Here is a 12,494-nt window from a genome sequence, read left to right as displayed (position 1 = left end):
GATACACATGAAAAAAAAAAATTAAAAATAAAATAAAATTGTATATAAAGGACTATACAAGAATACATTATATCTTGTATAATATACAATTATTTTTCATCTGTGGCAACCCCATATTTCTTTTTCAATCGATCTAATTCATCACGTTTTTTGTCTTGATCAATACGCTTGAATGCCTGTAAGAACAAATAATTCAATTTTATTGTAATTATTGAAAAATGCACATACATGGAACTAAGTCTGTAAACTAAAAATCCAGAATAAGAAAATGGATTTATTCTGAAAGTTATAGGGTTACAAAATAAACAAAGCACGTTAAAATAAAGAAAATATATTTGAGGAGTTTATCAGTTTAACAAAATCTAACATGCCTTTTGAACTTTTGTTTTCATACTTTTCAGATGGTTCTGAAAGTTGTTAATCATAAATTGGTGGAGCTTGTTCTGAATGATTTTGTAAAATAGTTTGTAACAAGCTCCTTCGCACATAGATTTCCATCTCCATCATTCATGTTGAAATTAGCCTCATCCTCCATCACACACTCTGCTTTGACTAGTACCAAAAATGTATGATTAATCTCATCTGCGGTACCTTAGTCACATTATTTTACAAGGAATACATCATGACCCAATTGATCAAAAGCAGTAAACTTTAAGCAAACTGGGACATTATCATATCTGGCCCAAGCATGTAATCTTCATATGGAAGTGCTTCATAAATGGGACTAGTCTGTTCTTGATGCACTCCACACTATATCCCTGTAATCAAAAAGTATCAGGAATGATTCAATAAAATGCAAGATTTGAATTTATTTTGTCCCCTTCAAAGTAATTCCATCCCACTGCAATGCACTTATGTCAACATTTTTTCCATTCCTCGAAACATGCTTAAAGTCTTTTTAATGAAACCCCTTCAGAACTTGCAGCAAATTTTGTTTCATGACATCAATTGACTCAAAGCAGTGGTGAAGAAGCAGAAATTTTAGTTGAAGAAACAGGAAAAACTCATATAGTGCTATAGCAGATGAATACAAAGCTTGTGGACCATATTTTTTTGGTTTCACAAAAACATTGTGAGCAGGTGCATTGTCATGGTGCAACATCCATGAGTTTTCTCACCACAGATCAGGTCATTTTCTACAAATTGCTTCACTGCAAACAATGCAAAATGCTCAAATAATATTCTTTGTTGACAGTTTGGTTCTTATTCAATTTTTATGATGCACAACACCATGATAATCAAGGAAAACAGTCAACATGACCCTTGATTTTTGACTGACTTTATTTGACATAGTCTTTTTGGTCTTGCTTCACTTTTTGAGAACAATTCACTTGATTGTAGAGCTGTTTCAGTGTCAAAAGTGAAATTTCATATTTTATCACCTATAATGTTGTGTTTTAAGCAGGGCTATGGAGTTGGAAAAAATGTGTCAACTCCGACTCCAGCNACAAAATTATTAAATAATAATTTTATTAATCATTTAATTAATATCATCACAGAATAAAATATAAAAATTTCTAAGCTAAAATTCATGTATTGTAGTATTTCCCAGAATAAAAAGGGTGCCAATGTGCTGAATTTCAAATGTACATCACTCTGTCATCATACTCTAACTAGCAATGAAAATTCTTTGAAATGTACTATTTAAATTTTTGAAAAATCTGAAAATTTAAGCATGACATTATATTGTATGTGGCATTTTTTTATTCTTTATCATTTCAAATTTCTTGCAAAAATATCAGAAATTTCAAAAAATTATAACAGTTTAACAGTCTGAATCATATGTAGTGTATCCTTGTACGAATTTTTGTGTACTCTTTGTTATTTTGGTCCCACTCTCTACTGATGAACAAAAATTTGTAAGTAGAATTTAATCACCCCCTTTCTCATCCTATTAAATATTTGTTAAAAATTAATTTTTTTTATACAAATAAATATTAATGTAAGTTAAGTATTAAAAATACTAGCTATAAAAGTATGTCGGTAAATGCCCCAGGCTCTTTTCAGAGTTCAGAGTAGGGTAACCCCTATGAGCGCCTCTGCCCTTATACAATGACTTGGTATTTAATTTTGCCGGAGTCAGCCTACTAAAATTATCAGGAGTCAAAGCCAAGTATTTTTTTACAAACTCCGCAGCCCTGGTTTTAAGAACAATTATAAAGTTTCCAGTGTATTATCATTAATCAGTGTATTATCATAAATTACAAATATAAAGTTTCCAGTGTATTATCATTTGAAATGGCGATGATTTTCCGACCACAAGTTTGACCACAGGGACATGTCCAGGTATTTTGGATAGAAACAATATGATATTTTTTAATTGTATTTCTGAGGTAACTATTATCCTTATTACCCTTAATGAATCTGTGGCTTGCCAGTAAAATTTATTTTATATATAAGCTACAGATTCTGTCAATTTTATCAATTTGATAATATTCTGTCACCAAATCTCTAAAATGTACGTTACGGATGGCTCAAATAAAACAATTTTGTTCCACTTGTATTTGTTAATTGCATAATTGGATGCAGTACTGCAAACAGTTATTCCATATCTTATTTTTGCTTCAGCACACATATGATATAATTTCTTTAAATGAGTGATACTCAAAAACACCTGAATTTTTCTTGTTATTTCAGTGAACTTGGCAAGAGACAAGGCAATACAGAGTATCATCTTACCAACAGTATATCATCAGTTAGTTACTTACACTTTATTTCAGTCATTTTAACCACTTCCACTTCCTTCAACCCTAGATAGCTTTTTCTTCTCTTCCACTCACTCAATTATATTATATATTGTGATATTTTGAATGCCCATATATTTAAAATATTCCACAGTAAAAAGTTTACCATTTATCAAATTCTTAGTATAAAAATTTTCAATAATTTTTCTACATTCCTTTTCTGTTTGAGTTAGAGAAATGGAAGTCTTAAAATACATCCATTTCTCTAACTCAAACAAATTTCAAAAAACAACATTTGAAATCAAATAAGCAACTCACATGCAACAGCAAATCTGTAAGTTCAGTTCTGATGTTGCATGTGAACTGTTTATGTAAACACACACATACAGAAAAAAAATAGAGGAACTTATTCTGGATTTTTAGTTTACACACACATATATAAAGCTCAAAATGTTTAGCAATAAAACATTATTTTGAGTTTTATATATAATTGATATTGTTTTGTTAAACTACAGTTTCTCATTTATGATATCAATGAATATACTATTAAATTAACAGTTTTTTTTACTGAGTTTCCTGTAAGAACTAATTAGTTAAAAAAAAATCGGCTTATCTTGTCAAATACCTTTATTTCATAAATTGCCATTTAGTAGCTGTAGATGCATTTCAAGATTATTTATCCCTTCTTTAGTATGGAAGAATATTAGTTCTAATAGGAAGCTCAATAAATTAACTCAACACAATTCCAATTAGTTTATTATTAAATATTTTTAAATTTTAATAATAATAAAATGAATGATTAACAATTGGTTTTTTATTTTCCCATTTTTTGCAGAAATGTATCAATAATTAAATTTCATAATTGAGTTGCTAGAAGGAACAAAATAATATATTCAGAATATATTCCTATTCTTTTAGCTTTTCTAATGTATAAGAAAAGTCTGGTCTTTGTTTCTTGTTTTAATTATGCCAGTATGGGATGGTTTTTGAATAATGCTTAAATATACTGAGTACAATATAAGCATTAAACAATTCAGATTTAGTGCTCATTCATTATTTTATTTTCCATATAACTTAAAAATTTCCATTTTGACACTTACTCTTTTGTTCTCCAGAGGAGCTCAATTATTGATATATTTTATGTAAAAATTAGTGTTAATACTTATTAAAATTTCTGCAATACTGATTTTAATTAAATCTTATAATTAGCTACATTTTAAAATTTATTTAATTAATGATAATTTACATTAATTTTCTTTGCTAAATGTATTAGTAATAAATTGATTCTCTCTCTTGTTCTGCAGACACTTTTTAAGCATCATGAATTTGGTCAGACTAGTTGATAATAAACAAAGCCTGAGATATCTTGGTAAAACCACCCATAAAAATTTGAATCGGAGTCCTTAGAGAAATACAATGATTCCTTTATGGCTTAAACTATCCTACTATTCAAATTGATACTCCATAAAACATATATTATATCTGACTATTAAACATAGATAATTTAATTAGGAAACTTGTAAAATTTTAAAATTTAACAGATTATTTGTTTACTATTTTTTTAATTTTGAGCAGAAAATTTAAAATATCAATATGATGAAAAAACTAAAAATAAGGATAATCTCAATAAAGTATAAAAATATGAAATGTAAAAAATAAATAATATTGAAATACAAACATTTATTTTATTACTTTTTGTCTGTAATAATTTTCATTACTTTGTAATAAAATTTGAAATTACAAATTTTAATTTAAAAAATTTATTTACTTAAAATTCTTTATTACTTTTGTATTCATTTATCATAAATGAAAAAACAAAATTATTAAATAATAATTTTATTAATCATTTAATTAATATCATCACAGAATAAAATATAAAAATTTCTAAGCTAAAATTCATGTATTGTAGTATTTCCCAGAATAAAAAGGGTGCCAATGTGCTGAATTTCAAATGTACATCACTCTGTCATCATACTCTAACTAGCAATGAAAATTCTTTGAAATGTACTATTTAAATTTTTGAAAAATCTGAAAATTTAAGCATGACATTATATTGTATGTGGCATTTTTTTATTCTTTATCATTTCAAATTTCTTGCAAAAATATCAGAAATTTCAAAAAATTATAACAGTTTAACAGTCTGAATCATATGTAGTGTATCCTTGTACGAATTTTTGTGTACTCTTTGTTATTTTGGTCCCACTCTCTACTGATGAACAAAAATTTGTAATTGTTAAATAAACAACTTAGTTTCAATAATTAATATTTATAATACTCATAAATTTTTCATAAGTGACAGTGACTATTAAAGAATTTAATTAAAGTATTTATTCTTTCCAAAAACAATAATTATATATATAAAATATTACAAATTATAAACATTTCTCTATTTATTAAATATATTCCCTACATAAATTTTCAATTAAAAAATATATTTTAACTTATATTATATTATAGTACTGTATATATATTCATATTACATACCTTGTTTGATTGATAGTACAAAACAACTAAGTAACGATTACAAACATTAAATCCAGACAAATGATCACAAGCATTTTTGGCATCAAATATATCTTCATAGACAACAAATGCTGTTCCTCTTGTTTCAGGTGTGTTGCCTCTATAATATATTAATTATTTCAATATTTGTATAAAAATCTTAAACAATAATCTGAATATAATTTGTAGTTTAATCTTTATACTTATATAATTACTTATAGAATAAGGAGCAATTATTTTATTATGACAAGTTCACAATGAAATTGCTGCTGATTTGTAATCTTACACAAAATTATATGAATATGTCATATTTATATGTATTAATTATTTCAATATTTGGAATTGTTTCNTGTTTTTGTAAAATTATTAAATCAATATAGATAATATTTGAGAAAATAATTTTATATGTAAACATTATTTTCATTATCAAAAAACATCATCTGCTTGGACAGAAAGCTACAAAATTTTTTAAGTAAAATGAATCTATCTAGATTTTGCTGCAAAACTGAGTGTAATCTATTCAATAAAAAAAATTAAATTAGAATATCAATAACAAGAAAAAATTAATGTAAAATAGAAAAGTTGTGGAGTCAGTACACAAAACCACCAACTCCAGCTCTGATTCTGCAGTTTTTAATTTTCTAACTCCAACTTCTAAATTTTGACAGCTTTGATTCTAATCCCTTCATTAAAACTCAATATGTATTAATTAATGAATTACTAACTGAGTAAAAACATTTTATATGTATATTTATAGCTATATCACGACATTTAATATTTTTTATTGCATCTGAGTAATATTTATTCTATGTCATGATAATCTACGTCATAATAGAATTATTGTCATTAGCGAGACGTTTTATGTTCGTTGTTTCATATAATCAACTAAATAAATAAATAAATAGGATAAATCTTTTCATTATTTTAACTATTCACTAACAATCTTAACAGACCAACAAATGATTCACAAAAGAAATTAAAAAGAAAGTTTGGGGCTAACTTGATGCCAATACCCTTTACTCGTGACTGACTGAACTTTGCATCTGTGTTCTTTAACACAGTGCTACTCAAACTGTGATTTGTGGGTCAGAGTTGATATGTTTTATAATTAATTTTATTTAATTTCACAAAAGTATTGGTCCACAAGGAGTTGGAATGAAAAAAACAACTGCTCTGTATTGTTTTAAATAAAACATTTTATTTCCAAACATAAAAGCCTTTATATGGTATTGGTCACACATTTTACATACAGTATTATTATATTTAGTGTTATATATAAAGGGATTAGTTATATAAAACTATAAATTTGTAAATTTAGATGATAAATTTATAGTCATAAGCAGTTAATCTGAATTTTAAAGTAATTTGATTATTTATTATTTTATTTATTCTGCTTTTATTGGAGTTAATCTCAAAAAATAAATCATCATTATCAAATCTTAATTCAGTGGATTTCGTATTAGTGTGTTACAATGTTACAGAGGCATAACTAAAGCAACGTTTAGCAAACCGTGGTCCGTTCGGAGTCACAAAAAGGTAATCACGTGTTAAGAATAAGACATCACTCACTGCTCTATCACACAATGCCAGAAGCACATCAGAGACACCACATGGCAAAGGAATGCACCACTTTTGCGTAGTCACACAACCAAGCGACATAGAAGCGAGGTCATGCCACATGTTTTCTATGCATCTGCCACTCCACAACAAGCTCAAGCAATGGCACTCGAATGGGACACAGTCAATAAGTAGTCCTACAATTTGTTTAGAGCTCTTTTTATGTGTCACACCTAAACATTTCTATCCATTTAGGACATGTCTACTAGTGAGGTCTCTCAAGAAACCAAAATTAAGAAAAAAATGCAAAACAAACTCTGGAATTTTACCAAAATATTAAACATTTGTAAACGGTTCTAAATCTCAGGCCTAATGCAAGAAAACATTTGATTGATACTGATTTGTGAATTGTGATCAGTTCTCGACTATTGTAGAAGGTCGTAATGGACAAATATATCAGAGTAAAATTATAAATGCTGTATTACATTTAAATTTTAGTTCGTATATTGAAATAAATAAAAGTATATTAACAAAGGCTGTTTGATATTCAGTTTGTATATAATTAAATCCACGAAAATTTTACTTACACTCTGATCTGTCTGATGGCGCCATATTTTCCAAATATATCATACATTTCTTCGGCTGTTATTTTATACGGAAGATTACGAACGTACAATATCCTATTGACTTCTGGAGGAAGTCGAACCTGAAAGATTTAACCTTAATCAATTTCACACATCGCCTACCATTAAACAATAACGATGGAAACAGAGACAAGCAAGCATTCTAATTAAATATATTACAAACTTACATTTGTTTTTCTTTGCATCGCCATTTTTACTCGAATAAAAGTCCAGCAATTGAATCAAACGTGACAAACTTTCCGACGTAATTCCTTCGTAACTAATCTCGAACGCCACCAGGTGTCGGAAATACGAAACAACAAAATATGGAAGAAAAATCTACGGTGCTGCCGTCCAACTTTTCTCTCGGACCGCATGGCTTAGGTATTTTTACATATGATTTTAAAAAGTATTATTATTATTATTATTTGATAATTGGAAGACGTAACCCGCGTTTTGTGATTGGATAGGAGATCCGAATGATCGCTCGCTTAGGAGAGTCGAGAGAGAAGTTCTCATACCCAAATTGATGCGCGAAAAAGCTAAAGGGAAATGTACGGACGAAGTAAAAGGTTTGGTCTACTCGTAAATCCGCTTATAAGATACGTATTTAAATATTTTAAGTGAAAAATAATGTAATATTTATTATTTATAGAATTTGAAGACTGTTGCAAAATGAGCGGATTCAGCATGGTAATTAAGTGCCGAAAACAAAACTCGGAGTTAAAGAAATGCATTCAAAATTGGTATGAATTTTTAAACGTAAACTTTTATTTCTAATATAATCGTTTATAATAACACGTTTCCTTTGTTCTGCACGTGGAATCAAAGATAGTAAAGAAGCATTCTCATGGTTTCGGTATCATTGAACACGGTTGACATTTAATTTTACAAGAAAAATTATATTTTCCATCCAATTTTTGTTGCTTCCACTTAAACTTGTATGGTACGTTCGACTTTCGTTCGTGGTAGAGAATGCCTGTTAATTAAGAGACGATGTACGCATTCTGAACCCCAAACTTTGTAAAATTTTCCAACCATTTGGCTTATGAAGTAAAATGAAATTTGGTTTACTTGGCTAAATAGTCGAAAGATGGTATCGCTTGAATCTGGCAATCCCACCGACATAGATGTAATGCCTGTTTTAAGATGGATCTGTGGTTAGCAAAACTGATACAGATTGTATAGTATCTTTTAAAAAATAGAATTTTATTTTGTGTTAATGTCTCATTTAACACCTAAATAGGGGCCAGTTTTTCAAGGATAGTCTTCTTAGGAGGCAACCATGAGTTGTGTTGCAATATTCCATCAAACCAAACCAATTTAATAAAGTTGCACAATAATGTATAAAATCCTCCCACAGGCAAGTTTTTCTAGCTTTAATTTGAAAACCATATCTAAAGTATTCAATAGATATAGCTGTTAAACGATTACTTTCTACTGTGATGCCAATCTTGAGAGACAAAGACAAACTTGAAGATGTATGAAATTTGGTTTACTTGGCTAAATACCTGCTTTATATTCTAAAGTATATAAAGCAGGAATATATGATAAAACTAATTAAAGATGCATATAGTTTTTATTACATTGGTTTTATGTGTATGTCTTTATCAAGAGAATCAAAGAGCTTTAGAGTATTTTACTTACTAAAGGGCTCCAGCCAAATATGTACTTTACTATTATAATGAGCTCTAAAGCTCATTATAATAGTAAAGTATTCCACATTACTTGAAATATGGATTTTAGAATCCATATTTCAAGTAATGTGGAATACTCCCATCTTAGAGAATCAAGGGCTGGACTTTCAGCATAGGTTTATAGAGCAATTATACATATTTCCTCTAAGCATGCTATGGCAAGTAGCACTCATGATATGCAAGATATACATGTACTGTAGCTTGGGGTTGGTTGTAGATCTTCTCCAGTTGTTTAAAATTACTGACCATGTTTGCTTGTGTTTCTGTATGTCTGACATACAGAAGCATAAATATTTATTCTTAAATTAATGTTTAATTATTATTCATTCTAAATTTTATGAAAAGTTTATTTAAGTTTCTATTCTATTTTTCTTAACCATATTGTAAAATTAAAAATCCACCATGCTTTTTCAGGTAGCAAAATGTTTTATTGGGTTGACCAATAAGTCCTTGTAGTTTTGTTGTTAGATAGTGGTAGACATTATGAAAAGCAACAAACTTCAGTTCAAATTTTGTAAGTTTGTAACCATTTAAAATTGAAATTTCAATGTTTAAAAAAAAAAAAAATGCATAAAGATTGGTTGGTGTTTTGTGTGTTTAATGTCAATTAAAAGATGAATAAGCAAAATGAGCATTTTCAGCATGTTAGGCTTTTTTATTTTAAAAAAGCCAAAAATGCAGCACAAACTTGTAAAAACCTATGTACAGTACAATGTATGACAAGGATGCCTTGAAAGAACATGTGTGCAAGAAGTGCTTTGCAAGATTTTATTCTGGAGATTTTTTTGTCCAAGACACACCATGCTTGGGCCAGTCACAAGAGATCAACACTAAGTGAAGGACTAATTCACACCAATCCACACATGACATGAGACATTCTCAATATCAAAATTGAGTGTAGAAAACATCTGCATCAACTTGGTTCTCTTAGCAGGCTCAATGTTTGGGCTCAAACAAGAATTGACCAAAGTAAATCTCTTAGAATGCATTTCATTAGCAATCCATAAAAAACACAAAGAAAGTGATCCATTTCTGAAGCAGATAACTGTCATTGAAAAGTGGAGTATTTACAACAATGTCAAGTGCAAACAATCATAGGAACTGCACAGCAAACTATTTCAAGATCAGGGATTCATCCAAATAAAGATCGTGCTCTCAACTTTCTGGGAATGGAAGTGTGTTGTTTTATTAGCTGCTTCTGAAGAACAGAACAATCAATTCAGATGTATACTGTAGCCAACTGGACTAATTGAATGCAGCTATCTATAAGAAGCAAGTAGAATTGATAAACCAGGATATCATCTTCCATCACAAATATGCCAGACATCATTCATCTTTGCAAATAGAGAAAAAATTATTGGAATTGGGCTGGGTCGTGCCACATCCTTTACATTCACCAGATATTGTCCCCTCTGATTACCTGTTATGCTCTCCAGAATTTAAATGGCTAGCACTTCCTTTCCAAGGAAGGCATCAAATTGCACTTGAAATGGTTTTTTGCCAAGAAAGATAGGAAGCTTTGAGGAATTATGGAGCTGACCAAATATAAGATGTAGATCAAAACAGTCTGTTATTGAATGAAGTTTTGTTGTTTAAAGTTTCATGCTTTTTCTGAAAAAATTCTTTCATTTACACATTAAAAAACTGCATGGACTTATTGGCTAACTCTATATATGTAAAACATTGGCATATTACAGCTTCATGGGGACTCCTAATTCAAATGGTCCCAGGACCATTTGAATTAGGGAACCCCATTTAGTATAACTTCAAACATTTTTTTTTAGGAATTTTTGTGGGAAATCTCCCACTATCCTCGTTCATTTTTTAACACAACCTCTGGCAAGTTAACAAACCTTTAGCACTGTGCCATTGCACCCTTTGCCTGCACTACACCAGCAATCTAAGTCCCCACATTGTAGCCCAAATTTAAATTTTGATATTTTTACTACAGTAATGAGTTTATAAAAGATTGGTTTGGGACTCCCAGGCAAAAGACCTGAAACCCCAAACCAATTGCCTTTTTACCCATAGGATAACAGTGTAAAAAAATATTTTTGACATTTTCACAAGCCAGCTTTGGCTGCAGAAAAATTCTTGAACACTTTTTCTGAATCTGAAGATTGTAGCATACATCAGTTGAACAATGTATATATAAAATATGATGATCAATTATTTTTCATTTAAATGAACCATCATCTATTTATTGGAGTCATTCAAAATAACTTGAATGATTCAGTCTTCTCTTTTGGGTTTAAGAAAATAATTGATTTTTGTAACTTTTGGATGATTAATCTACCTAAATATTGCACAAAAATGTATTTTTAATTGTTGGTTTATCACAAGATGATTTTTTTAAACTGTTTCACATAATTTTACAGATGAGCATCCTCTAATAAAAGATCGTCTCTGTAAAGGAAGACTGTTCCTAGTGATCAAAAATGACAAAAGAAACTGTCAGTTTTCACACTTCTATATATTCTTAATGTAAATATAGTAGAGCATCATTTATCCAAATCAATTGGGGACTGAGGTTGTTCAGATAACCGATTATGTATGAAAAAATATATTAACCTATCCCATGTTGAAATTTTTCTCCATTGTGTGTCGCTTTGTGTTGAATTTTCGTTGAGTTAAGCCTAACAAAAATTTTTATAATAATCCTGTCTATTGTATCATTAAAAATTATTTCTTTATTTTGTACAAACAAAATAAATATATTGAATAATATATCTAGATTAACTTCTAAAGTATTTTTTTTTTTTTTTTTGATAAAAACAAAAAAAATTATACTTTAGAAGTTAATCTAGTATCAAAAACATGCGATTCAGTGCAACACACGTCTCGACACAGTCCTCAGAAAAACATTACACAAAAGTGCCAGTGCTGCAGCATAGCCAAAGGTTGCAGCACCACAGCACTAGCGGATATTTAAATTTGCCGACTGGAACACTTTCGGTTGACCAGCTTTCGGATAAATGACACTCTACTCTAATACAGCCAGCCATTTTTATTTGAAAATTGATATATTTTTTACAGCCAATAAATGATCAATGTTTGTTTACAATTTTACAAGATTATACTTTAAATTTGATTAAGAATCATCAATATTTAAGAGAAAAATGTGAAGTGCATGCTTCATTCAAATTACAAAATATCAAGTCAGTTTTTCACAATGGTGACAAACCTTTTGATATAAAATTTTATAAGCTCTTATTATTAAAATTGTTTTTTCCCACAGGTATGAAAATCCACAATTTAAGAAATTGTGCATAGAAGAATACTTAAAGGAGCGTTCAGAATATAGACAAACAGGTATAAAACAGTCAATGAAAAGGAAACCAATGGAGTCAATGTAGATACTAAATATTTACTTGTAGTATGTATATAATAAAATATTTATCTACAAATCTTATACAAATCTTTTAATTTCA

General features: G+C 29.0%; 2 protein-coding genes across 2 annotated transcripts; one reads left to right on the top strand and one right to left on the bottom strand.

Moving 5' to 3' along the window:
- Nucleotides 1-22: 22 nt before the first annotated feature.
- Nucleotides 23-7,696, bottom strand: LOC111621824 (splicing factor 3B subunit 6-like protein). Its single transcript, XM_023364084.1, has 4 exons — nucleotides 7,555-7,696; nucleotides 7,331-7,449; nucleotides 5,169-5,307; nucleotides 23-176 (listed from the first exon to the last, which is right to left on the bottom strand). Exons 1-4 carry the CDS (start codon nucleotides 7,576-7,578, stop codon nucleotides 90-92), a joined length of 369 nt encoding a protein of 122 aa, XP_023219852.1. The 5' UTR covers nucleotides 7,579-7,696; the 3' UTR covers nucleotides 23-89.
- Nucleotides 7,650-12,475, top strand: LOC111621825 (COX assembly mitochondrial protein homolog). The gene is made up of 4 exons (XM_023364085.1): nucleotides 7,650-7,750; nucleotides 7,837-7,938; nucleotides 8,022-8,112; nucleotides 12,302-12,475. Exons 1-4 carry the CDS (start codon nucleotides 7,693-7,695, stop codon nucleotides 12,417-12,419), a joined length of 369 nt encoding a protein of 122 aa, XP_023219853.1. The 5' UTR covers nucleotides 7,650-7,692; the 3' UTR covers nucleotides 12,420-12,475.
- Nucleotides 12,476-12,494: the final 19 nt, after the last annotated feature.

Source organism: Centruroides sculpturatus, unplaced genomic scaffold (assembly GCF_000671375.1).
Source record: "Centruroides sculpturatus isolate CEXI.00-Female unplaced genomic scaffold, Cexi_2.0 scaffold169, whole genome shotgun sequence".
NCBI lineage: Eukaryota > Metazoa > Arthropoda > Arachnida > Scorpiones > Buthidae > Centruroides > Centruroides sculpturatus.
Note: the sequence above shows the minus strand (reverse complement) of the source record. Positions and strands in the feature narration are given on the sequence as shown.